The 27,132-nt window shown below is 46.4% G+C and overlaps 1 protein-coding gene across 1 annotated transcript in view; it reads right to left on the bottom strand.

Moving 5' to 3' along the window:
- The window catches only part of LOC102941373 (scavenger receptor cysteine-rich type 1 protein M130), a 1,272,625-nt gene extending 1,253,022 nt beyond the window's left edge, over positions 1-19,603 (bottom strand). The window contains exons 1-2 of the mRNA XM_043552007.1: positions 19,295-19,603; positions 15,474-15,788 (exon numbers count right to left, since the gene is read on the bottom strand). Coding sequence (XP_043407942.1) covers positions 15,474-15,684 — 211 coding nt within the window. The 5' untranslated portion in view covers positions 15,685-15,788; positions 19,295-19,603. The remainder of the gene's footprint in view (positions 1-15,473; positions 15,789-19,294) is intronic.
- Positions 19,604-27,132: the final 7,529 nt, after the last annotated feature.

Here is a 27,132-nt window from a genome sequence, read left to right as displayed (position 1 = left end):
AATCAAACGTTAACCCTGCCCCTTTACCCTTAAGTCCCACCCACCTCTCACCAAAAGTCCTGCCTATAGGGTATTACGTCCGGGGTCAATCTGGACACATGACCAGAAGCCAGGTCTGTCATGTGACCCCTCTAAGAACTCCTCCCACTGCCCTCTACCAATCAGGATGGGTTTTGCCCTGGTAGGACTGCCCCAAGAGGTAATTTGACCAATCAGGGAGAGTTCCAGGGAGGATTGACCCATCCAGAAGTGGGTCGTGTGACCCCCCTCTAACAACTCCTCCCACCGCCCTCTACCAATCAGGATGGGTTTCAGCTGCTGGGGACCACCCCCAAGAGGATATTTGACCCATCGGGGCAGTTCTGGGGCAGGGTGACCCATCCGGAAGTGGTTCGTGTGACCCCTCTAAGAACTCCCCCCACCACCCTCTACCAATTGGGATGGGTTTTGTCCACAGAGGACCAAGACAAGAACAGATTTGATCAAAATAGGGCAGGTTCTGGGGCAGAATGAACTGCCCAGCAGAGGGTCATGTGACCTCTCTAAGAACGCCTCCCACCACTCTCTGCCAATCAGAGTGCAGCACCACCACCCCATAAGTCCCAGCACTGGGCAGAAACGGCCATCTCTTACTAAGAATGTGTGTTGCAGAAATCGTGGAAATGCTGAGAGGAAACATGGACTCCTTCACCACCCCCATGAAAACTTTGGACTTTGTTTTAGCACCGAGGGCCTTCGACCATCCACAAAGAAAGCGATACATCAGCGACCGTTCCGAGGAGGAGGAGGGGGGAGCAGCCAAGGGGAGCCCTTTGGCCCAGCCATTGATGGATATGCCAGAACCTGACCCCGAAACCCAGCTGCTCATGAGACACCCCGTTAAGTGTGCTGGCCTCTCGTCGTCCACCCTCCTGGAGGAGGAAGGCGAACGCAGCTCGGGGGAGTCACCGGCGGACAAGGTGAACAGAAAAGACGTCGCTCAGGTAAATGAACAATTTAGAAGTAACATTAGAGGATTTGTGTGTGTGTGTATGTGTGTAATGGGGTTAGAAACTGGTGTTGTGTAAATCTAAAAACAAGCAGTGGGAACTTACACTTGTTTCTTTTCTGAAAGTCTCTCAGCAGCTCGAGAGAGGGCCTGGAGGCCCTGGACAGTGTTGCATCAAACAATGAAGTTGAACCGGGCCCACCTTGTTTTTGCTCAATACCGACACAAATTGTTGAAGAGGACTCCGAGGATGACGGCTATGAGGAGTTTAAGAGGAGGCTTGGCATGGAACTAACTGAGCCAGTGCCACGTCGTGAGCGTAAAAAAGACATACTTTTATTGTATGCATTGCAGTTTATGCTGTCCTTAATCACTGTCTTAGGGAAAGATTTTCGAAGATTGTGAGAGCTGTGTCATAGACGTGCCAGGCCAGCGGCACCAGGACTGTGTAGCCTGGACTTCAATGGATATAAACTGCAAGCTCCGGGGCTTGTGTGCTGAGCTGTGTTTGGAAAGCTTCTTAAACACTGTTATTGCCAGAGGTGATGCTATGCAATGTCTGTGCTGAACTCAAGAATATTTAGTGCAAGGGGTGACCTTGATAAATGCTGTGCAATTCAGTGGAGACCCTGAAGTGTTTTAAAGAAAATGACCAAATCGGAAGATGAATTTTATATATATATAGCGTTATATTGATCATCTGGTCTGCACAAAAAGTTACAGAACCCTGCTTAAGAAATCTAAAAGGATTAAGTTAGAGAATGGTGAGGGGACAAACATGCGATATAAAACTTGGTAGCTGTAAATTTTAAAAAAATCTCTTGAAAAGGGCTTTGTGGCTATCTGTGTTTCTGTTAGAAGGTCTCTGTGGCCCTTGAATGAGCTAATAGTTTTAAGGGAGCATCTTGGTTTGTTTTCAAGGAGCTGTATGTCTTTTAAATAAAAAAAATAGTTTGTGAGAACCTAGCTCTTGTGTCTTTGTGTAAAAGAGACCCATTTACAGCAAAAAGCTGAAATGTATGTTGTAGAATGTTGTGTGTGGGAGGGGGACCCTAAAAATGTGTTTACTGTTGTTGGAGCAGCAGTGATCTGTATGCTCTGTATGGCTATGCTATGTATAACCTGTTTGCTCAAAAGGTCTGTTACATTCCCCTCCCCCACTTTGTCTCCTCTCCCTCTTCGAATACCTGTGAAGTGGCTTTCCCCCTCCCCGTCCCTCCTGGAATGCTTGTGGCATGAATGGGCTGGTTGAACAGCTGGAAGATCAGAAGAGCTCCCAGGTAGACAAGGTGTCTTGGACTTTAATTAGGCAGCGCTCACACACCCAATGCAGGGACACTGCATGGACACTGCCTGAGGTGGAGTGTGACCAACCAGACTTGGCCAAGTCATGTCTAGTCACAGGCCATGAGGAGCAGGTCCTTAAAAGGGGAAGGGGCCATGTGCTCAGGAGTGCACTCACAAGCTTGTACCTCCCATGAAAGCCCTTCACCCAGACTGCCTAGCCAGTGGTTCCCCATGTTGCGTTCCGTCGTGCCTCGGGAAGACTTACCTTCATTGCACCGTCCATCGCTGCGCTGTGGGACGCTTACCTTGAAGGATCCTGACATCTCCAGTGCCGTGCCTGTCCTGTGAGCATGAGTATGCGGGTGTGAATGTGACACCCCGCTCCCCATCCCTTCTTTTGAGCTTAGCTATCAGTATAATAAACGTGCTGCTTTCTGCTAAACTCTGGTGGGTCATTAGTCCTCCCTAAGCTTACTAGCTGTCTCAATTTTGGGTAATATTTACAATTTAAAAAAAAAACCAGGGATGGTTCAGACATGTGTTTGAGTACAAGAGAGCTGACCCACCCTGTTGAACTGAATGGTTTTAACCACTCCCCTGCTGAATAGACAGGGTGACTGAGATTACCCACCCTTGTTGCCATCAGAGTTAATCATATTAGTGATCAGTAATTAAATTTGATGGGTGTATACCCACAGTAAGGGAGGTGGGTGGGTGAGGATGGTGAGCTATGATTAATATGAAATGAAATAAAACCTCAGGAGTTTGCAGATGCTATTGGACAGTTTAGATATATCTCCAGGAGTTGGTTGAATGCTATTGGACAGTTTAAATATAACCCAGGAGTTAGTTGAACGCTATGGGTCACTCTTTCTAGCAACTCAAAGTCATTAAAATAATGTATTCACAAAAATAAACAAGGGTCTAACCCAAAACTGAAATGTTTCAAGGGTTCACAAACCTCCACCATCCTTTAGAACAAGCATTTGCGCTAAAGACAATCAAACATTTAAAAGCTCTAGGTATTTGTAGGGTGCTTACTATGGTTGTGATACACCCATTTTATTTCAGAAACAACCTCTAAACTTTAAGCATGAAAGAAACGTGTTTAAAAAACAAACAAACAAGCCCGAAGACATTCATTGATATCTGTAAGGGGCCCCACACTTGGGAATGGGGTACAGTAACATTAAGGTTGTTGTATATGGTGATTTACTGTTTCTTTCATTGAAACAGAAAAATGTATTTTAACTAAAAGAAAAAAAAATAGCCAAAAGCAGCCCAGTTGTGCAGACAACTTAATTCCCTCACCCCAGATCACAAAAGGGAATGTTAGGGGCAGGGTGCCTAAAGTCCTTAAGAATCTATTAATTCAGAGTTGTGATCAAATCAACCTGCTAACTAGAGCCTTTCGAAGTCTGTTTGAAACAAAGAGTTAGGATGGTATAAAAACCTCAGTTTTTTTGAGACTGTCCTCTTTCAACAGAAACTATCTTGAATTGAATTGCTCCTGGACTGCAAGAGGAGGTATGCTCCCTGTTTTTTACTCTGAAAATATATATTATATGTAAGCAGGGTCTAAATGAGCTCTACCCTGACATCTGGCGGTGAGCTGTGGAAAAGGACTTCAGGGGCCGATCTCGTTTGCATGGGCACACCCACCCTGGCTAGCACGATGGACTGCCTGCCCAAATGGTCACTTTGGCTGCTGTGGGATCCCCAATCTCTTTGTTATTGGGGCAGGAGTAATAGAGGGTTGTTATCCTGGTTATGTGAATCAAGAACAGTAGAACTCTACTTGGCATTTTATGATGGAGGGACTCACCCTCAAGTAAGCAGTACTCATTAGGCAAGGGACATGGGTTCTAAAACCCAGTGAATTGAAAAGCAGGTAGGCAGAGTGGGTGCTTTTTGAGGTCCTGAAACAGTACTCTGACCCCTTTTCTCTCTCTTCACTGTGTAATAACAGAACTAATTTTAAAAAGAAAAGGAGTTCTCCTTTTCTTTTTGGGGCTATAGACTAACATGGCTGCTACTCTGAGAGCTAATTTTGACTCCATTAGGAGTCTTGTTACATGTTGCAGAGCTGAAATCACTGATACCTAGGTCTAAGCTTTAGACCTACTTTGGGCTAGTGGTCCACTAGCACTGAGGCCCCCCTACTACTAGCTAAACTCACTAAGAGCTGAAGTTATTAGGAGCTGAGAGCTGTGTTAAGCGGGGGGACTGAAGACAAGTTGGAGAGTGGCTAGCAGCATGGCTAGCGGATAGCAGGGCGGCTGGTGGAGAGGCGTGGACATCAGGATGGCTGGCAGAGAGGCACACAGAGAAGAGTGGACAGCAGGATGGCTGGAGGAGAGGGGTGCAAAGCGGATAGCAGGGCAGCTGGCGGAGAGGAGTGGACAGCAGCAGAGAGGTGCAGCTGGTGGTGAAGACTGCAGCAGGACCCCATGGAGAGGTGTGGCACTCGGCCGTCGACCCGAGCAGCGGAGCATGTAAGATGCCCCCCATACCTCCCTCCACTTGCACCCAGGCTGGGAGGTAAACTCTGCAGATGAACTTCTGAACTCTGGAGGCTGCACTGACCAAGGACAGAAACTGTGGGTGGGCTGACTTTTGGGTTGCTGGACTTAAGACCCTGAGGGGAAAAGGACATTGCCAAACGTACTTGGGGGTGGGTCTTTTGCTCATGGTTTGTGGTATGAATCCTGTTTGTGGTGTTTCCCCAACATAATGCCGCATTGTTTCCCTCCTTTATTAAAAGGTTTTTGCTACATTCAGACTCTGTGCTTGCGAGAGGGGAAGTGCTGCCTCTGAGAGGTGCACTGGGTGGGTGGTATGTAATTGTCCCAGGTCCCTGGGTGGGGGCTCAAGCTGGTTTTGCATCGTGTTATTGAAACAGAACCCCTAGATACTGAACCTGGCCCTTGTTGCTGCCAAATCAGATGGGCAGAAGGGTTACATATATAATGTCACTCTTTGGCCATGCTGTCCTTACTAAATAATGGTACCTATCTTAATTGCAGTGTGATCTGTTTAGCATAGAACTAGTAACTTTAAGCTGATTTCACCACCAGGCCAAGGTGGTAAAAGACAAAAACCATTTTTAATGAAAGTTGTGCTTACTACTGTTAAATTAAAAAACTTCAGGTATTACACAGATTGTATAGGGGGTTGATGCATTTCAGGAATAATACGAACTAAAATTTTTGCTTGTTCTTTAACCCAAAGGCCCAAACACACATGGGGGAAAACAGAACAACCATGTGCTAGCAACCCTTCATCCTGTGGTAGAAGGTAATTTTCTGCAATTGTCTTTTAAATGCATGTGGGTTTATTGAAAAGTATTTTGTTGCAAACTGTTGGATTTAAACTGCTGGGGTTTTATGGCTGCAAGCTGATGGTATGGTGTGTTTCAAACTAACAGTGTTTTTCTGTGCAAAATGTTTTTTAAAAGTTGTTTTTTTTAAAAGCAGTTTGGTTTTTATTCTGCAAAAAAAAAATGAGATTTTTTTAAATGGGGTTGTTTGTCTTCTTAAAAGAGTTGGCTTTAATTTTAAATTGTTTGTGATTCAGGGACCTAAGCTAGAGATAAGTGTGGGTGTTTAAAAAGGTAGTTGGTTTGGTGTTTTAAACTGCTGGGGTGTGTATGTGTGTCTGAGTTTGTGCAAAACTTCGGTGTTTTTTTTTTAAAAAAAAGTATATGGCTGCAAAGTATTGGTTTGGTGTGTTTCAGACTAACAGGAGTTTCTGGAAAAAATGTGTTTTAAAATGATTTTTTTTTTAAGCAGTTTTGGTTTTTATTCTGCAAAATGAGATGTGTTTTTAAAAATGTTTGTAGGTTCTTTTGGGTTTTTTTAAGTGGTAGAAATAAACTCAAAACCTGTGTTTGTTGTACAGCTAGAAATGGATTATTTTGTTTTAAAGCTATGACTTTTTAAATAGAAAAAACACCCTAATGAGTATTTTATTTTTTAAGTTTCAAGACAGTTTCATGTGTTTTATAATAATCATGTTGTCTGCTCCACAGTATGGGCAAAACATGAGAGATTCTTAGACCAGAGGGTAAACAAGCTCAAAAGAAAAAGGAAAGAGACAGCTGAAAAGGAAAATTCACCAGCATCAGTGACTGATGGATGGATGAAGCCCGGTAAATATATTTTGCTTATTGGTTTGGTTGTTTTATGAGGCTGTTTATTTTAAGTAAATACATAGATCTGGGTGAGAAAGATGGTAAAGTTAAGTTTTGTAAAATGTTTTTTCCCCCTAATCAGGCATGTGCAGCTCTCCTGACAATGCTGTAGTCAGAGCTAGAGGGACACCTCCAGCAGAACCGCCAAAGAACCAGGATTCTCCTTTAAGACCTTTACCAATGCCAACACAAAACAGCACAAGAGTGCAGATGAAGCATCAGGGCAGTCCAATCCTCATATGTCAAACCCAAGGACAAAACAAAAAGACTTTGGTAAAAACCAACCACGCAAACACAACTCCAGCTCCTCAGTGGTCACCATCGCACCAAGCCCTCAGAAAACTGTGAGCGAAAGTGCCCACATTCACAAACATGGGTCACATGCTCTAGGGGTTGTGAATAAAAAACCAAGGACTGACAAACCATTCTCCCAACACCATAAGATCATCACAGCTCCCCCATTTTCTACTATTTGGGAAAAGTCTGATGCTTCATTCAGAAAACTGGTGGACGCTGTATCCTAGGGGGTTCTAAAAGAAGGGAGGGCTGGAAACTACATCAAAAATCCAAAAAGCTCTTGTGGGGGACTTTTTGAAAAATACTTCAATTTTTCCAAAGGGTGGCTCTGAGCAGGCCTGACTATTCCTGGAAAGGGGCTTGGGTAAAAGGGGCACTCTCAAGTGTACACATCAGCTAAGGTGTAAACAAAACAGAGGACAGCGCTTGGGGGATAAACAGATGGCTGCCAAAATGTTCCAGGCGAGGGTCAATGTAAAAATTTTAAAAAGGCTAAAGAGGTAATGAGGAAAAAAACAAAACAAAGAGATGCCCCCTACTGGAGGCTCTCAGACTGGCTTGTCTGGAAATGGGGAGACTGAATCTGACCTGCGGGGTGGTGGTGACTCTCACACAGAGTCTGATTTAGAAAATTCCCCAGAATGCTCTCTAGATGGGTCCCCGTCTCCTCCTGATGACCCTTATGGAGGCCCCTGGGAATCTGACTGTCAAATAGCATGTAATGAAGAAGATGCCATTGATGGTCCCATAGAGGAACCCCCAAGTAACCCTGAGGTGTATATGGAGAGTGAGACTTTGGCAATGTGAATGACCTAGATTTGGGAGGGGTCAGTGTATTGTGAAGAATTTTGTTCTGTCAATCTTGAGCGAATAAATTCTGCTCAGCAGGTTGTTGAAGCCATACACAGGGGGATACCGTTAGTTCTCGATGACGTTAATGGTAGGGTAGGCCCGGATGATTATGTTCAGTTAGGTTTAGAGCCGTAATTTAACTAACCCTTTGTTTGCGGTCAGAACTAGGGATGAGCTGTCTGCTGAGGATTTCTTCAGACCTCAAAGCTGCTACGGAGCAATAGAGAGTTGCATGTCGATGGGACGTTGCGTCTCGTTGTGACAGTTGTAAAAACGTGGCGGGGGCGCTCGTAGAGTTTTATATTCTATCCTCAGTACTCAAATCGTCCATAAAAAGAGACAATGTTTAGTAGACCTGACTTACACCGGTACCAACCTGTGTTTTGCGGTTGAGCTCTTGGCCGTCATGTCCGACCGTAAACCTACGGACGCGGAATTGTTAGCGGGGGCGAGAAAGTTGCATGAGAAACTGGGGCGGTCAGATCAAAAAAAGTTCTGCTCAGTGATGTAGCAACGTTTGAACAGCATTTAGGAGTCAACATAGACGTGGTGCTTTATGCGGCGAAAGGGGGATGGGGCTTTTTTAAACCAGGGGGCCCGGTGTACCCCAAGACTTTTTTGATCCTGTTGTACAATGAGCATTACTATGGGGTCCTGGATGTAAAAAAGTTGTTGGGTGCGAAAAATTGTGAGTTTTGCCACATGGTGTACAGTCACGACCACTCTTGCAGGTATCGTTGCAGCCTCTGCTTGAGCGTAACGTGCTCGGACAGCATGGGCGTGCCGCTGAGGTGTCCTAGCTGTCGACTGTATTGTCGGTCCAAGGAGTGTTTAGACAGACACGTCGACTGTGCATCGAAAAAACAAGCCGAATGCCTGTCTAAAACTTTGTGTGTGTTAAGGAAAAGTTAGCATATGTGCATATGTGACTCCATTTTGGTTTGGGGCCCACCATTGTCTAAAAGCAAACACATCATGCACCAGGAGGAGTGTTCCTTAGATACTGCATTCCTGTGAAACCACCCCCGCCCCTTGTTTCCAGCCTGTCTCAACTCCTGGTTTCTGTTCTTTGTCTGTTCCTAACTCCCTGCCTCCTGGCCTTGATGTGAGCCTCCCATCCTGATAAGAAATGCTACTGGTGCATTGCTTTAGGACCATGTTGTGTAGTTGAAGTAATGGTTTAGCACGGGGGATGCACTTAGCAGGGATAGGTGGTAGATAAGGGAGGGGTTTGTCTATTGGCTAAGGTTTCCGATGCATGAGGGCAACACGCTTTGCTAAAAGGTATATAATCTCTGTATAACCTGCATTCAGGGTCCCCTCCTGATTAGCAGGGGGGCACCACGCTTGAGCATAATAAACTTAGTATCTGTGGGAACTCTGCAGTTGTGGACTTTGTTCGTGTGCCTCAGCCTAGACTCGAACTGTGAGTGACCTGTCGGGTATAATTAGCAGCAGTTTGTGTGCGTGACCTGTTGGGTATAATTCGAAACATGTGATAAGTGTCAGTCTTACGTGGACAAGCGGCACAGGTGTAAAGGGAGGTGCTGTAAGGAGTGTCAGGGTTTGATCACTGGTGATGTAGACAGACACCTGTGTTTTATGGATCGCCTTAGAAAGCCCGAATCCTCAGAGAAGTATATTTTTTACGATTTTGAATGCACACAGGAGACGGGGTTGCACGTGTCCAATTGCATTTTTGCTATGTCCCTAAATCCGGAAAAATCCTGGGAATTTAAGGGCTGTGAGTGTATTTCTATCTTTGTTAAGACCTTTATTGGCAAAGAGTTCCACGACTACACGTTCCTAGCGCACTTTTCCAAAGGTTACAATGTGTACTCTGTTGTTATTTACTGAAGGAAAAGATGTGCATAGAATCGATCACTCAGGGTAGTAAACTAATGTGTGTGGAAGTTAAGGCCCTGGGAATTGGTTTTATAGACTCTTTAAACTTCTTGCCCATGAAGCTTAGCAAGGTCTCACATGCGAAGGGGTTTGAATGGTGCAAAGGGTATTTTCCACATTTTTTTAACACTTTAGAAAATCAAAATTATGTGGGTCCTATGCCTGGTGTGGAGCACTATGGTGTAGAAAGCATGATGCCAAGAGAGAAAACAGAGATTCTCGACTGGTACTGGGACCACAGATATGAGGCGTTTGACTTGCAGAAAGAGCTTGCATATTACTGTGAGCAGGAGGTCAAAATTTTGAGACAGGCCTGTATCCTATGCAGAAAAGAGATTATGAAAATGACGGAGCTGGGAGATATAGTAGAGAGAGGCCCTAGTAAATTCACCGAGATAAAACTGTATAGATCCTTTCCCGTACATAACGCTGTCATCCGTCTGCATGGCTATGTACAGGTTTATGTTTTTGGAGCCTAACACGGTAGCTCTTCTCCCTCCAGACAACTACCACAGGCAGAAAAAGATATATTTGACCCCATCTATTCAGTGGCTGTTGTATACCTCTCACAAAGAAAATATACAGATACGGCATGCTTTACAGGGTGGGGAACTTTACAGGCAGGCCCCCTACTTTTTAGACGGTTACACCAATGTTGACGGGGTACACACGGCCTTTGAGTTTAACGGGTGTGTTTTCCACAGCTGTGTCACCTGTTATTGTGAAAAAGCACAGAACCCTATGATGGCGACAACTTTTGGGTTTCTTTACTACAAGACACAGCTCAAGACCGACTATCTGAAAAGACTTGGTTTGGTAGTGAGGACTCTCTGGGAGCACAAGTGAGAGGTGACGAAAGAAACAGACAGGGAGCTTGCAGGTCTTTAAACCGAGCCCAGTTGCCCCAGCCTCCCTTGCCTAGGGATGCTCTTTTTGTGGGGAGGACAAACACTATCCACCTGTATTACAAACCTAACCCTGGGGAAGAAATCCACTATTATGATTTTACCAGTCTGTACCCTTTCGTAAACAAAACCAAAGAATACCCTATCGGACACACCGATATAGTTTATGACAAATTTGGACCCCTTGCAAATTATTTTGGAATTGAAAAAGTTAAAGTGTATCCCCCAGCAAGGCCTCTTTTTCCTATTGTTACTGTCAGAGTGGGTGGCAAGCTTATGTTCCCACTATGCCAAACCTGTGCGGAAACCGAGCAACGGGAGACATGCACCCATACTGATGAAGAGAGGGCCATCCTGGGCACTTGGTGCACGGTGCAATTGAACACGGCTGTAGTGAAGGGGTATGCGGTGTCTAAAATCTATGAAATCTGGCATTTTAATGAAAAATCTGACCAACTCTTTTCAGAGTACATAAAATTACACCTCCACCAGAAACAAGAGGCTTCAGATTATCCCATCTGGTGCACAGATGAAGAAAAACAAAATAAGTATGTTAATGATTTCTACGAGAAAGAAAGCGTGTGTTTACGCCAACACGAGATCAGGTTGAACCAGTGATGAGCTGCCAAAATCTTAACAACTGGTTCCCTCCTCACCCCATGAGGGGGTCATTGCCGACCCCCTCCTCCCGGGACCCCTGCCCCATCTACCCCCCTCCCGTCCCCTGACTGCCCCCAGAACCGGGCAGGAGGGTCTCGTGGGCCACAGTAGTGGGTGCCCACCCCACCCCTAAGAGCCAGAGGGACCTGCCAGGGGGCGAGGTGGGGAGTCCCAGCGGTGCTTACCTGGGGCAGCTCCCAGGAAGCATCCGGCAGGTCCCTCTGGCTCCTAGGGGCGGGGGAGCTTAGCTGGGGCGGAGCAGGGGGAGTGGCCACTCCCCCCATTGATCACATCAAAAGTGGCACCTTAGGCACCAACTCCGTGGGTGCTCCAGGGCTGGAGCACCCACGGGGAAAATTTGGTGGGTGAGGAGTACCCACCGGCAGCTCCCCGCCCCGTGCCTGGCCCCAGCTCACCTCACCTGCACTCCGCCTCCGCCCCTAAACATACCGCCCCGCTCTGCTTCTCCGCGCCCCCCCACCGGCTTCCCGCGAATCAGCTGTTCGGCAGGAAGCCTGGGGGGGCGGATAAGCAGGTGGCGGCTTCCCGCTCAGGCCAAGGGTGGAGGAGGTGAGCTGGGGCAGGGAGCAGTTTCCCTGCGTGCACCTCCACCCCCCCCCCCAGGTTACCTGCTGCTGCGCGGGCAGCCCTCCTCGCGCCTCCCCACCCCAGCTCTCCTCCGCCTCCCTCGGCCTGAGCAGGAAGCCGCCGCCTGCTTCTCAGCCCGCCCTGGCTTCCCGCGCAAACAGCTGATTCGCAGGAAGCCAGGAGGGGGCGTGGAGAAGCAGAGCAGGGCGGCGCGTTCAGGGGAGGAGACGGAGGCGGAGCGGAGGTGAGCTGGGGCTAGGGGTGGGGCAGGGAGCTGCCGGTGGGTGCTCTGCACCCACCAAATTTTCCCCGTGGTGCTCCAGCCCTGGAGCACCCATGGAGTTGGCGCCTAAAGCGCCACTTTTGGCTGGTTAAATTTAGAAGCCCTTTTAGAACCGGTTGTCCCTCGTGGAACAACCAGTTCTAAAAGGGCTTTTAAATTTAACAACCGGTTCTAGTGAACCGGTGCAAACCGGCTCCAGCTCACCACTGGGTTGAACCCCAGTAAACACCAAATCGCTAAACTGTTTTTAAATTCTCTGCGGGGTAAATTTGGCCAAAGAATAAACCTACCCAATACCAACATCATGAGAGACCCCTACTGGTTCTCCTACTGGTTTCTGAATGTTATCATTCCTGATATCAGATTTGTATCCATCAGGAATTATAATGTTACCTACAGCCCCCAACTAAAACCTCTCCAGCACATCATCAAAGATCTACAACTTATCCTGAAGGACAATCCCTCACTCTCACAGACCTTAGGAGACAGGCCAGTCCTCGCTTTCCAACCTGAAGCAAATACTCACCGGCAACTACACACCACACAAGAAAAATACCAACCCAGGAACCAAACCCTGCAACAAACCTCGGTACCAACTCTGTCCGCATACCTATTCAAGGGACACCATTATAGGACCTAACCAGATCAGCCACACCATCAGGGGCTTGTTCACCTGCACATCTACCAATGTGATATATGCCATCATGTGCCAGCAATGCCCCTCTGCCATGTACGTTGGCCAAACCGGACAGTCTCTACGCAAAACAATAAATGGACACAAATCCGACATCAGGAATTATAACATTCAAAAACCAGTAGGAGAACACTTCAATCTCCCTGGTCACTCAATAACAGACCTAAAAGCGGCAATTCTTCAACAACAAAAAACTTCAAAAACAGACTCCAATGTGAAACTGCAGAACTGGAATTAATTTGCAAACTGGACACCATCAAATTAGGCCTGAATAAAGACTGGGAGTGAATGGGTCATTACAAAACCTAATTTCCCCCAACTGTTACTCACACCTTCTTGTCAACTGTTTGAAATGGGCCACTCTCATTACCACTACAAAAGTGATTTTTCCTCCCTTGGTATCTTACTGTTAATTGAATTGTCTCATTAGACTGACCTCCCACTTGATATGGCAACTCCCATCTTTTCATGTGCTGTGCATTTATATCTGTTATTGTATTTTCCACTCCATGCATCTGATGAAGTGGGTTCTAGCCCACCAAAGCTTATGCCCAAATACATTTGTTCGTCTCTAAGGTGCCACAAGGACCCCTCGTTGGTTTTGCTGATACAGACTAACACGGTTACCACTCTGAAATCTGTAAGGTAAAAAGCTTATCTCTGTCTCCAACAGAAGTGGGTCCAATAAAAGATATTACCTCACCCACCTTGTCTCTAATATCCTGGGAATAACCCAGCTACAACAACACTGCGTATAAGAGGATGACTGTCACTTTTTGGAACGTTTTCTAATATTCTGTCAGGACAGCATCTCTCAAACATCGCTTGGTGCAGAAACATCACAGTTCCCGTATGTGTTTGTTCTCAGTGATATCTAGTACCCAGGGCAGTTTGTAGACAGCTTATTATTTCTGGAATAATTCTCAGTTGGCCCAATCCTGAGTCCTTTATTCTGTTTCTACTCAGTCTGTACAAAGCAAACTCACATCAAAGTCACTGGCTGATTGCCTGAGTAAGGAACCCTGGTTTGGCCCTATGTCCTTGCCCTGCACCTCTATCAGGGAAGATGGGACTTAGCGACAGGAATGGACATAACTATACGGGCCATGGAAAGACTCCTCCTCCTCTCCAGCCTTCAGCTCGGGGATGGGGAACAACCCTCGCTTTATTCCCACTGCAAACGTGGGGCTCCAGCTGAGATGCAGCAGCTGTTTTACAGAAAGGTGCACAGACGGGACGTCTGCTCTGATACCCCTTGGTTCGTGTGCAGCTCCCTCCTCCTGCTGAGGTTCAGAGGAGAGGGACGCCCTGCTGGGCACTTGCGGGGTGGGCAGCACCAGGCATCGAGCCGTTCTTATGACTAGAATAGGGGGGGGTTACATCTGCAAGAAACAATATATTTTAAGTCTCTAGAGATTCAAAGCCCTGGCAATGAAGCGCCTTTTTACTAAGTTCTTTTCTCCGATCTTTTTTATTTATTTTTAAAGACTAAAAAAGTGCATAAAACACCCTCTGCTTCTGCCCCTTCCCCCATGTTAAGAGAATTTCAAGGTTTGTCATTGAAACACTCAAAATTCAAGAAAGGGCCAAGATTAAACACAACCCTTGGCTCCCATTGCAAACAGCAGCTGCAAAAACTTTTGGAACTATAGGAAAATATTCTCTCTTCCGTGTGCTATATTCAGAGGAAGATATTACTCCGACCAAATATTAAGAAGAGAAGAGTTTAAAATAACTCATAATGGGCCCGTAGTTGTAAGGTTAACAATTGAGTCACATCAAAATGTCTCCATAATATGATATTCTCTAGGCTAGATCTACAGGGTATCAGAGATTTTGTAATTTTCTATTACTGGTTGGTCCAAAACATGAAAAGTAACAAAACAGGCTGGGGTCGGGGGGGTGCTTTGGGCTAACTCTAATTCCGGTCAAGCCAGGAGGGTCCTCCCATTCTCTGGTCATGCTATGAGGGTGGGCCAGGGTTTATATAAATGCCCCACCCTCTGTGCACCTCCCCTCTCCCTTGGCTGGGTGCCTGGGTCTGGATTTGAGTCTAAGGGTAACATTTTCAAAAGTGCCTCAGTGACTTAGGAGTTTAATGTACCATTTTCAAAAATGACTCAGGGCCAGATTTCAAAGGGCATTCAGCTGCCTGGAAATGCACAAAGGTGTCTAGTGGGATTTTCCAAAACTCCTGGGAGTTTGGCACCAGGCACATTTGAAAATCCCACTGGGCACCTATCTGCAGCTTTAGACACCTAAATATCTTTAAAAATTTGGCCCTAGGGCACTTACAATCAGTTGTCTCATTGAAAGTCAATGCAAGTTGGGCACCAAACTCTTGTTGACTTCTTTGGAAATCCCAGTGGAAAATCATATACAAATTTTAAATGCATGTTTATCTATAACCATTAACAGACACATTATTGGGAAACAGGCAAGTTTGCTAATTCAATGATTTTGTTTAATTTTTTCCCTGACAATGACAGTTTCCCAAATATTTCCCCCCCAAAATGGCAGCTGCCAACCGCAGCCACAAGGCTTTGTGGGCAGGCAGCCCCAGCACCACTAGTGCCCTAATGAACAACTGCATCATAAAGAAACCTTCAGCCCGGCAGAGCAAGAAAGATGTGGCACTGGAACAACTGGAAATGACAGAATGAAAATGCTTCACAGCCACACAGGGGGATCCTCAGTGGCCGGTGACATGCTTTGGTTTTTGTTCATTTCTAATTCATGTCACAGGCACAGGACGCCTTCTGGGTCCAAGCCCTTTTGTCTCAGGGGATTTGCCTTTTAGGACTGAGCTGGCTGATTCTTACCTGAATAGGTCACTCCAGCATCCTCTCCATGACCGCAGTCAATCTTACCCCATCCCTCGTTCCCACAGTGCCAGAGAGCAGACTCGGTACCATCACAGGCAACTTCATCCAGCCAAATTATTCCAGATCCTGGTCCAAATGGAGCCAAGCCAGGGGCACTGACAGCAGCTCCACATCTCAACAGCTTACAAACAACCCCAGCATCTGCCATGTCCCAGCCATCATCACACACCGTCCCCCACTTATCCTGGTGTTTAACCTCCACTCTCCCGGCACAGGGGCTGCCTCCATCCGCCAGCCTCAGCTCCTCAGCACCTTCAAAGAGAGACACAGAGCAGGGTCAGAGCAAGCAGGGAGCTCCCTCCCCAGCGTTATCACGGCAAAGTCTGCGCCTGGCAACGGGGGCTCCGCGTCCAGAGCCAGGAGAATGGGACATGCCCAGAGCTGCCTCATGCGCCACCTTCTCACATCTCAGGGCCTCCCACTCGGGGCTGTCACTGCTGCAGCTCTCACCATTTTATCCCCACTCTGGTGGTTTGGGGAGTTTTTACCTGTCTTGGGAGAACACGATGGAAGGCGCCAACTCATGGAGTTTCCCTTATTCCAAATGGTGCCATCTCCTGTCACTGTCACTGGGGCTGTGATAAATAAAGTGGGGGGATAGTTCCCTTTGATGGACACCCAGCCAGCCAGTTAGTTAGCTGTAAAATCCCTCTTGGGGGAAAGAAACTTTCCCTTTGTCCTTTGCTCTCCGGGAAAGATGGGAACAAAGGGCAGAGGGAATGCTGTGTAAAGCTTAAGCCAGGTATGATCATAAATCATCAGATCATACCTAGAACTACTTATCTGAACTCCAAATGTGTAAGTAGATCAGAATGTTTAGCTAGATGTGATCAGGATTATTTTGGTTTATTTTTAAGGCTTGTGGATCTCCTCTGTGCTAACCCCTGATGCTTTTGTTTGCTTGTAACCTTTAAGCTGAACCCCCCGAGAAAGCTGTTTTCAGTGCTTAATTTTTGTAATTGTTTCTTTTAAGATCTAGCAAAAAGTCTGAGTTCCAGATGTATTTTTCCCCTTTTTGTTTTTAATAAAATTTACCTTTAAGAGCAGGATTGGATTTTTGGTGTCCTAAAAGGTTTGTGCATGTTGTTTGATTAGCTGATAGAAAATAAAGGAAATTAGCTGTGGCTTTCTCAGTTCTTCCCCGGAGTGGGGGGGGGGGGGGTGTAGAAGGGCTTGAGGGTACCCCACAGGGAGGAATTCCCAAGTGTTCCTTCCTGGGTTCAAAGGGGATTTTTTGCATTTGGGTGGTGGCAGCATTGACCAAGCCAAGGTCAGAGAAAAGCTGTAACCCTGGGAGTGTAATACAAGCCTGGAGAGGCACATACTAATTTTTAGAATCCTTGAAGGCCCCCACCTTCTGCACTCAGAGTGACAGAGTAGGGATTCAGCCTTGACAGGGGCAGAAGCCAGTGAGATGCCACCATCTCCCTACAGTCTGTGGGCATGTGGGAGTGAGTAAATCTGAGTAAATCTGGCTGCCAACTCCCACTGCTTTCAGTGAGACAGAAACCCGCAGGGAACACAGCTGCCCCTGTGTGGCTCAGGGAGCTGGACAGGACCCAAGGACTGTGATGGGCAGCAGAGACCCTGTGAAAGGACTATGGAGAGAGTGAGGGGAGCAGGGCACTGGGGAGGGCAGGAGGCAGAGTTAAGGTGTGCAGGGGGATGGGGTGCCGGTGGTGTGTGGGCAGGAAAGAGGAGTGGGGGGCAGGATCTGGGTGAGGAGAAGACATGGGGAAGGGAATGTCTGGAGCAGGGGGGCAGGAGGGAGGGATATAGAAGGGAGAGGGTCTGTAGTGGGGGACAGGAGGAAGAAAGGGGAGGAGGGTCTAGAAAGTGGGATTGGAGGGAGGCGAGTGGGGTCAGGGACAAGAGGGTGCAGTGGAGAGGGAGCAGGAGGGAAGAATGGTTTAGAGAAGAGGGTCAAGAAGGAGGAGTGGGGAGAGGAGGAGGTCTGGAATGGGTAGCAGGAGAGAGGAATGAGGAGGGGAGGGGAGAGGAGTTGGGGGCAGGAGGCTTGACTGGGGAGGGGAGAGAAAGCGGAGTGGGGGTTGGAGGGAGGGATGAGGAGAGAAGGGGATCAGGAAAAGGGGGAAGGAGGGAGATAGGGTTGGGGAAGGGAGATCTTGTACAGGGGGAAGGAGCAAGGGGAGGTTTGGAGACGGTGATTGTTAGGGGGCTTATTCCTTCACCCACTCAGTTCCCTGGTCCTTCTCGCATGAACAGAGAGCAACAATACCCGAAGTCCAAAGGTGCAAACAATTCGATGTTTATTGGGGTGAACTTCCAGCAAGCATGATTCCAGTTTCCTTCCTTAGTGTGCCTCTTCCCAGCTCTGACACCACAGAGCCTTACACCTGTGTCCCTGTTCCCATCCCATTCCCATTCCTTAGCCAAACATGATTCCAATTTCCTTACCCCCATTCCCTGTTCCCATCTCCCACCTCCACTCCCTTCCTGATTAACTGCAGACTATATAGTAAAACTTGAGTTCTGCTTAGCTATACCTTAACCAATCATTTTCCTGAAATTTAACTAACCAATCCTAACATATTGTAACATGATTATGTAACCAATTATATCCCACCACCTTAATCAGTTAACACCCAGCAAAATTAATTATACAGCAGACAGGAACAATCACAGAACCAGACAGAGATTATACAGACAAACAATAGCAAAGTGGGAACTATAATGACAAGACAATACAGAAGTGAGGATTTCACATCCCAGCTATTGATAAGTGAGTTCTTGCCAGACAGGATGCTATCAAACTAAGTTTCCTTTTACATTTTCTAGGCACTTCCCTTTCTCTGGAGGTGATAGGAATACAGTCCTGTCCTGATAGTGCCTAACAGCACCTTCTTTCAGTGTGACTAGTTTGGAATGTGAGGAGGTGACCGGTCGCTTCCTAGCCTATGGCTGCCTCTGCTGCTTAGCCAAAGACCTCAGCCTAAGCACAGGGCCTCAGACTGTCACAGTAAGAGAAGGCCCTTACACTGGCACACAGTGATTTTGATTCTTTCTTTCTTTTATACCTCTATAACTAGCCAAGTGATAAGAATACACCTAAATTCTTAGAGTACAGGCCTTTACAGGCAGGCCTGAATATCTATATCCTAACAGTGATCAGGAGGGTAGGAGGGATTGGAATGGGGCCAGGAAAGAGGAGATATGATGGGAGGTGGGGGTATGGAGCAGGGAGACAGGAAGGGGCGGAGGTGGGTCTGGAGTCAGGGGAAGGAGGGGAGGTAGAGTGGAGTGGGGGTGGGAAGGAGGGGATCTGGAAAAGGGGGAATGAAGAAGGTAGAGTGTGGAGGGGGAATCTTGTGCAGAGAGGGGAGGGGGGACTGGAACAGGGTCAGGAGGGAGGGGTAGGGAAGGGAGGGGGTGTGGAGCAGGGGGTGGGAATGAGCAGAAGGGGCCTGGAGTAGGAGGGTAGAATGGAGGGAGGCATGGGGAGGGGAAGTGGGGATCTGTATCAGAAGGAAGGGGAGGGAAATGGGATCTGGAGTATGAGGGCAAGAGGGAGAGATAGTGAGGGAAGGGAGGTTTGGAGCAGGAGGCAAGAGGGAAGGAAGGGGAGGGGGCTCTAGAGTGGAGGGATGGAAGAGAACTTGAGGCTCGGAAGAGGTCAGGGAAGTGTTGCTGTTTGCAAATGGCTAAGCCAATCCTGGTAGTGTTTATGGTGACATTATAGTTGATGTCAATGGTTGATGTCAGTGTGAAGGTCTCCAGTATCTCTGTCTGTAACTCACCCCTCAACAATAACAAAAGTTCTGTGTGTGAGTGTGAACCATGCTTCCTTAATTAGCTCAGTGGGTCTCAAGCTCTTTCCCAGCCAGCCCTTCTTCTGTCAGAGGAACTGAACCAGGAGGGGAGAGCGAAGGCAGTGCCGGGCAATGGACGGCAGTTCCCGATCTCAGGGGTGAGGGGAGGGTAAGTGCAGTCTCCAGCTGAGCAGCCAGGGAGAGTCGTGCAGTTTGGGTGCTGTCAAGGTTCTTTCCTCACTCTGAACTCCAGGGTACAGATGTTAGGACCTGCATGAAAACCTCCGAAGCTTACTTTTACCAGCTTACGTAAAAACTTCCCCAAGGTACAAACTATTTTACCCTTTGCCCTTGGACTTTCGCTGCCACCACCAAACGTCTAACCGGATTATTATTAGGAAAGAGTCCATTTGGAAATGTCTTCCCCCCAAAAAAATCCTCCCAAACATTACCCCCCCGCTTTCTGGGGAAGGTTTGATAAAAATCCTCACCAATTTGCATAGGTGACCACAGACCCAAACCCTTAGATCTTAAGAAAAATGAAAAAAGTAATCAGGTTCTTAAAAGAAGAATTTTAATAAAAGAAAAAGTAAAAAGAATCCCCTCTGTAAAATCAGGATGGTAAATACCTAACAGGGTAATTAGATTCAAAACATAGAGAATCCCTCTAGGCAAAACCTTAAGTTACAAAAGGACACAAAAACAGGAATCTACATCCCATTCAGCACAGCTTATTTTCTCAGCCATTTAAAGAAATCAGAATGTAACACATATCTAGCTAGATTACTTACTAAGTTCTAAGACTCCATTCCTGTTCTGTCCCCGGCAAAAGCATCACACAGACAGAGAGAGAGGCTTTGTTTCTCATTCCCCCCCTCCCCCAGCTTGTGAAAGTATCTTGTCTCCTCATTGGTCATTTTGGTCAGGTGCCAGCGAGGTTATCCTAGCTTCTTAACCCTTTACAGGTGAGAGGATTTTTCCTCTGGCCAGGAGGGATTTTAAAGGTGTTTACCCTTCCCTTTATATTTATGACAAGTGCATTAAATGGTGACTTTTCAGCCTGCAGTTCTCACTCCCACCCTGGCAGAGGAATAGAGGGGGGTTCTAAAGTCCATAGACAGGCTGAATAACATGACTAGATGGTTTTTATAACCTCATCATTTTTGTTCTGTGGCGCTTGGCATTACAGCCTTGTGCTCCCCATCCCCAGGACAGGATGTGAAGACTCAGGACTGTCCTTGCTACTGGGAGCATGTACAGGTATCATTACAATGACCATGAGCTATGGCTACATGCAGAGTTCTTCTGTGACCCCTGGAACGGGCTGGTTGCAGCAGTGGATGGCTGAGCCGGGGACACCATGTTTCTGGAGCCACCATGGAGCTCAGAGAACAGTGCAGTTCATGGCATAACACCAGTACATGTCCAGACCATCCTGTTCCTTTAATGCCAAGTAAATATAAATCACTCGCTTTGCTGCACTCCAAAGGGAAGGTTATTCAGGTGTGGTTCATTTCAATCCAGTCCCAAAGGAAACCCCTTGGGCCTGGTCTGCACTAGGAAAAAAGGAGCTTTCTACGCAAGACCCTGTGATGGCAGCCCTTTAGGGTGACCAGACAGCAAATGTGAAAAATCAGGACAGGGGGTGGGGGATAATAGGAGCCTATATAAGAAAAAGGCCCCAAAATCGGGATTATCCCTATAAAATAGGGACATCTGGCCACCCTACAGCCACCAGCACCTTGCAGGATAACAATCACATTTACATACTGTACCTATCATATACTGGCTCCACTTCTCTGGCCCAACTTGGAATAATGACCCCACCCAGCACTCTGAACCTTGGGGAAGTTCAGATCTGGATCTGGGGGTGAAACCTGAGGCTTTTGTCCATCCCTGATATTTTCTCATTTGTTTGCCTGAACCCCACATCATTTTACAAATTTGCTCTCCTGTACTGTTTAAACAGGTCAAGAATTGTGAAACACAATCTTCTGGCAAAGATTGACCTGGCCTCTACTCAGGGCTCAAGGAGGAAGATTGGGGCATGGAGGGAAAAGTAGCTACATGGTGATATCCCCTGTCCTGTAAACTCCCCAGCATCAATGTGTCTGCATCATGTGAAGCAAACTCAAATTTCCCATAGAAAATTAAATATATCTAGGGGTCAATGCACAAAAATATATTCAAGATGAACATGTGCTTGGCATCACTACATGACACTATCTCACAAATAACTGTGCAGTAATTTATTGCCCATCTCCTGCAATGTCAGTCTGATCACCCAGGCCTCAACACAGAATTATCTGGTTTTCGGTCATGGGCTCTAACCCCAGGATATTATATCTGAACTTCTTGAAAATCTGAAATATAAACTCCAAGTCACCTGCTAGACAGTTTGGTTTGCTCAGGATTTTCTGGTTATCAGCCCCCTACTCACCACACAGTTACTGAGCTGTTTGTGAAATATACATTAAGGCAGGTTTTTCTCTCAGACAATACTTTAAACTGCTATTTTTGATGAGCAGTTTCAGTGTCAGTTTCTTCCATAGGTGCTGGAACTAAGGGTGCGGGGGGGGGGGTGCGGCAGAACCCCCTATCCACGCTTGCCAAGTAGGCTTAAAACAAGCTGTCATAAATATAAAGGGAAGGGTAAACCCCTTTAAAATCCCTCCTGGCCAGAGGAAAAATCCTCTCACCTGTAAAGGGTTAAGAAGCTAAAGGTAACCTCGTTGGCACCTGACCAAAATGACCAATGAGGAGACAAGATACTTTCAAAAGCTGGGAGGAGGGAGAAAAACAAAGGGTCTGGGGCTGTCTGTGTGATGCTTTTGCCGGAGACAGAACAGGAATGGAGTCTTAGAAGTTAGTAAGTAATCTAGCTAGGTATGTGTTAGATTATGATTTCTTTAAATGGCTGAGAAAATAGCTGTGCTGAATAGAATGACTATTCCTGTCTGTGTGTCGTTTTTGTAACTTAAGGTTTTGCCTAGAGGGATTCTCTATGTTTTGAATCTAATTACCCTGTAAGGTATTTACCATCCTGATTTTACAGGGGTGATTCTTTTTTTTCCCTTCTATTAAGAGTCTTCTTGTAAGGAAACTGAATGCTTTTTTATTGTTCTAAGATCCAAGGGTTTGGGTCTGTGGTCTCCTATGCAAATTGGTGAGGATTTTTACCAAACCTTCCCCAGGAAGTGGGGTGCAAGGGTTGGGAGGATTTTGGGGGGGAAAGACGTTTCCAAACAACATTTTCTCAGGAACCCAGATAAAGTTTTGTGGTGGCAGTGGAAGTCCAGGGGCAAAGGGTAAAATAGTTTGTACCTTGGGGAAGTTTTAACGTAAGCTGGTAAAAGTAAGCTTAGGAGGTTTTCATGCAGGTCCCCACATCCGTACCCTAGAGTTCAGAGTGCGGAAGGAACCTTGACACAAGCCAGTTTCTGGACTTGGCTTGCAATATTTTTGAGTTGCTTGTTGTTTGCCTTTGGTCTTTTCTGGCTCTTAAAGCAAGAAGCCCAGTACAAGAAGCAACAAGCCACTTAAAGTGGCTTATTGAGTGTTGCTTGTTTGGGCCTTCCAAAGGATTGGCTGCTGCTTTTTTTTTTTTTTTTTTGAATTTCGCACTGGAGAGCATGATTAGCTCCTGGTCGCACAATCCCTCTAACCGAAAAAAGGATCTGGGAGAGACTGACAGCCCACAGGGCCAATGGGGAGAAGCCAACGCTCTAGGTCAGCTTGATTGACAGGGCACTACAGGCCAATAAAGAAAGGGATTCAGGGAACCAAGAGCCTGGAAGACACGGGATCCTCCTGCTGCAGCTCAAGGTTTGATTTCTGAACCATGGATCTTCTGTCTCCCTAGATCAGCTTGCTTTCTCTAACCTTGGTTGGTCTTGCAGCTAAACTGCCTCCTGCTCACACTAAAAGGCATGTCCATCTTTTCCCTTCTACTCTCCTTTTGCCTCTCTGTGACGTTTCTCCCCAGTGAGTCCTTTTTAAACCCTTGCTCTGTCACTTCTGTCTCTCTGTCCTGTTTGGGAATTTTCCACTTTCCAAATTCCAGCCCCTTGTTTAGGGTGTGGAGAAAACTGGTTCTCCTCACTTCAACCAACTTCCTCAGTGTATCTATTGTGTAATCGGAGTACGTTGTTAAGGTTAACCACTCTCCATTGTGCTTAGTCTAGTGGGTAAAGGCTACAGGCCCTGAAAGTCCATTGTAGATTCCACATTTACATAGAGGCATTCACATGATACAGTTGTTTTCATAGTGACAACTTCATAATATCAACCAGAATTCTTTAGTTGTACAGAAAATTTCCCCAAATTGTCACACTAGGAAAATACATTTAGTTTTCAGATAGTGAATTCCTACTTCCAGGATGCATATCCCCTTCTCACCTTGGCCATCTGGAATCCCTAGGACTTCACTAAATCCAGGCCCCTCCTTGTAATCAAAATACATCTGAGGCTTATCAGAGGGAGCTACCCTTGTAACAGCAAACACCACACTCAGCCCATATCCTCCTGTGCTTCTCTTCAACGAAGGTGGCCCTTATAATTAGAGCCGTTGCTCATGACATTTTTCAGGGAAAGTCAGAGCGACCATGGTGAGAAGGGCACTAGTTAGTGACATACAGTAAGACAGTAGTTGTGCCACCATTATTTCCACATAAATAAGTAGGGGTCAATACTGTCCCTGCAGAATCCAACAGCAGCTCTTTTATGTGTTTCAGTGGGAGCAGGAGTGGGAGTTTGAATTTTTCTGTTACACTGGGGAGGGGGAACCTCCCTTCTGCAGGAAGTAAAGCTCCTGCTGGGAGGTGACCGGCCTGATCCTTTGTGAGCTCCTGCTCTCCACTAGCCTCTCAGGCAGCCCAGGGATCAGCTTGGCAGTTGTGACGTCATTGACTTGAACTGGGACCATATAGATCATTGTTGCAACCAAGGTCCTGTAGTGGCACCAAATCTTATATAAAGGGGCTCAAATGAGGTGTCTCAGACAAGGTTATGGTTTGCTGGTTATGATTATGCTGTCTATATGTGTGTATCATTTTTGTAGTTGAAGTTATGAATATTGGCTCTATACTGCCTGTATTTCAAACTTGTGCTATACTTCTGGGTGACACCCCAGAGAAGTTGGTGTCAGCTCTGCCTAGCCTGCTTGATGGCCCATTAAGGACCATCAGCCATACAACTGACCCATTGAGAGAAGGCAGACATGCCTTGCGACTCAGCAAGGTATGCAGGGACCTGCCTATGGACAGAACTCTGAGGTTTTTCCAGGCCATGTGATGGACAGCTTGTCTTTGGAACAAAGAAAGAAAGACCACATGGAGGAGCTGCTGCAGCTTTTTATATTCTCTTGTCATCTGGTCTTCAATCCTGCTTCATACCTCTGGAGGAACTTGGCTACACTGAAGCTTTGAACCAAGGACTGAATGACCCATCCCAACTGTGGATGTTCTCCAGAGACTTGATTTGAACCTGCAGTTTATTCCATCACTGCTGCAAGCCTGAACCAAGAACTTTGCCATTACTGTATGTAGTTGATTCCATTTAACCAATTCTAGCTCTCATCTATATTTCTTTCCTTTTATGAATAAACCTTTTGCTTTTAGATTCTAAAGGATTAGCAACAGCGTGATTTGTATGTAAGATCTGATTTGTACATTGACCTGAGTCTGGGGCTTGGCCCTTTAGGATTGAGAGAACCTTTTTTCTTTCACTGGGGTATTGGTTTTCATAACCATTTATCCCCTTAACGAGTGGCACTGGTGGTGATACTGGGAAACTGGAGTGTCTAAGGGAATTGCTTGTGTGACTTGTGGTTAGCCAGTGGGGTAAAACCAAAGTCTTCTCTGTTTGGCTGTTTTGGTTTGCCTTGGTGTGCCTAGAAACCCCAGCCTTGGGCTGTAACTGCCCTGCTTTAAGCAATTTGTCCTGAATTGGCACTCTCAGTTGGGTCCCGCCAGAAGCAGCCTAGTTACAGTGGCATAGTCATGCTAGGATCCACAGAACCAGGTCAATTAAGCTTTGGGTCAGAACCCCACGCTATCCAAACGTGAATTTTGGGATTGAGAGTTTGGTTGGTTAAAAAGCAGTTTCAATGGGTGAGCGAAGAGCATATGAGGACCTTAGCAAAAAAGCCCTGGAAGGTTTGTGTTCAGAACAGGGGACAAGCTTTAGAAAGAAAGCTACAAGTCAAGCACTGAGAAATCTGTTAGTGGCCAGTAATCAGGAGGCAGGAGCACAGCCCTTACCTGAGGCTACAGAAGCTACAGAAAAAATTAGATTGCAAAAGGCAACAAACTGCAACTGGAGCATGAACAGAATCTAGCAGATCTTCAATTGCTGGAAAGGCAAAAATAGTTAAATTAGAAAAAGAAGCCAAAGAAAGGCAGGCTGAACTAGAAAGAGAAGCTGCTGAGAGAGAGAAGCTGATGAAAGGAAGAATAAAGCTCAACAGATGCAGCAGGAGACGGCCAAACTTCAGCTCCGAGTATTAGAAGAGCAGAGAAAGTCGCCACCTCCTGGTGCTCCACTTCCCCACCACCATGAGAAAAACTGGGAAAGGATGTGTCCCATTTACAATGATACTGAGAATATAGAGGAGTTTTTTGTCTACCTTTGAACACCTCTGCAATCTGTACCAGATCCCCGATGATCAGCGAATGCCTGTCCTGCTGACCAGACTGACTGGGAAAGCCAGGGAAGTATTTAATGAACTGGGGGAACAAGAAGCCTTGGATTATGAGCGGTTTAAAGATTCTCTGTTGAGGCGGTTCAAGGTTACTCCTGATTCTTACAGTTAAGTTTAGAAACTTTAAAATGTCCAATGATTGTCTGTTTGTAGAATGTACTCATAAACTGATGGGTTTTGTTAAAAAGTGGGTTGTGGGAGCAAAGGCGCAGGGGAGTTTTGAAAACCTGCTGGATTTAATAACTTTGGAACAGTTCTTAGACACTGTGCCTGACCATGTGAGAGCAGCTGTGTGTGACAGGGACCCTGAGTCAGTCCTACGGGCTACAGAGATTGCAGATGCCCATACCCAAAACAGGGCTCGGAAGGGGTATAAACCCCAGGGGGGAAATTAATCACCATTCTTCCCAGTTCAAGAGGAGGGAAGGATTTAAAAGTAAACCTGGCAGTGACTCTTATAAAGGAGCTCACGGGGGGCCCAGAGGGTAGGGACTCTTACCCCAGAATAAACAGGTTGAATGCTATCTCTGTGGTGTGCTGGGCCACATGAGACCAGATTGCCCAACCCTGAAGGGCAGCCCAAAACCAGCAACCCCAAATGCCATGGCAAATGCTAATCCTGTTATTATAAACTCACAGGCAAGCCACAAAGAGCCCAGCGCTGGTGCCCTGTGTGCAAATCCTGTTTCTGTGGTCTCTAAAGAATTTGACCTTAAAACTCCAAGTAAAGCTAGATCTGGGGAAAATAATGCAGATTTTATTAGCAGTGCAGAAGTGAATGGAGTAAGGTGTACGGCATGGAGGGACACCGCAGCAGATATTACTTTGGTTAAAGCAAGTCTTGTCAGGGAGGAAGATAATTGGCCAGATGAAAGTGTAACTTTTGTAGTCCTATCTGAGTATTTTGTCAGGGTGCCTTTGGCTAAAATCCACCTTAAATGGAAGGGATTTGAGGGCACCATGGTTGTGGGAGTGAAGAACACAATCCCTAAGGATATTATGATTGGAAATGATATTAAAGCTATGTTTAGTCAAGTTAACACAAACCAGGCACAGGAGAGGATTAATCCTAAAGTTGTGTCTATGGAGGGTTTTTCCAAAAAATTATCTTTGGAAAGTAGCTGTT

This window comes from Chelonia mydas, chromosome 1, assembly GCF_015237465.2.
Source record: "Chelonia mydas isolate rCheMyd1 chromosome 1, rCheMyd1.pri.v2, whole genome shotgun sequence".
NCBI classification, from domain to species: domain Eukaryota; kingdom Metazoa; phylum Chordata; order Testudines; family Cheloniidae; genus Chelonia; species Chelonia mydas.
Note: the sequence above shows the minus strand (reverse complement) of the source record. Positions and strands in the feature narration are given on the sequence as shown.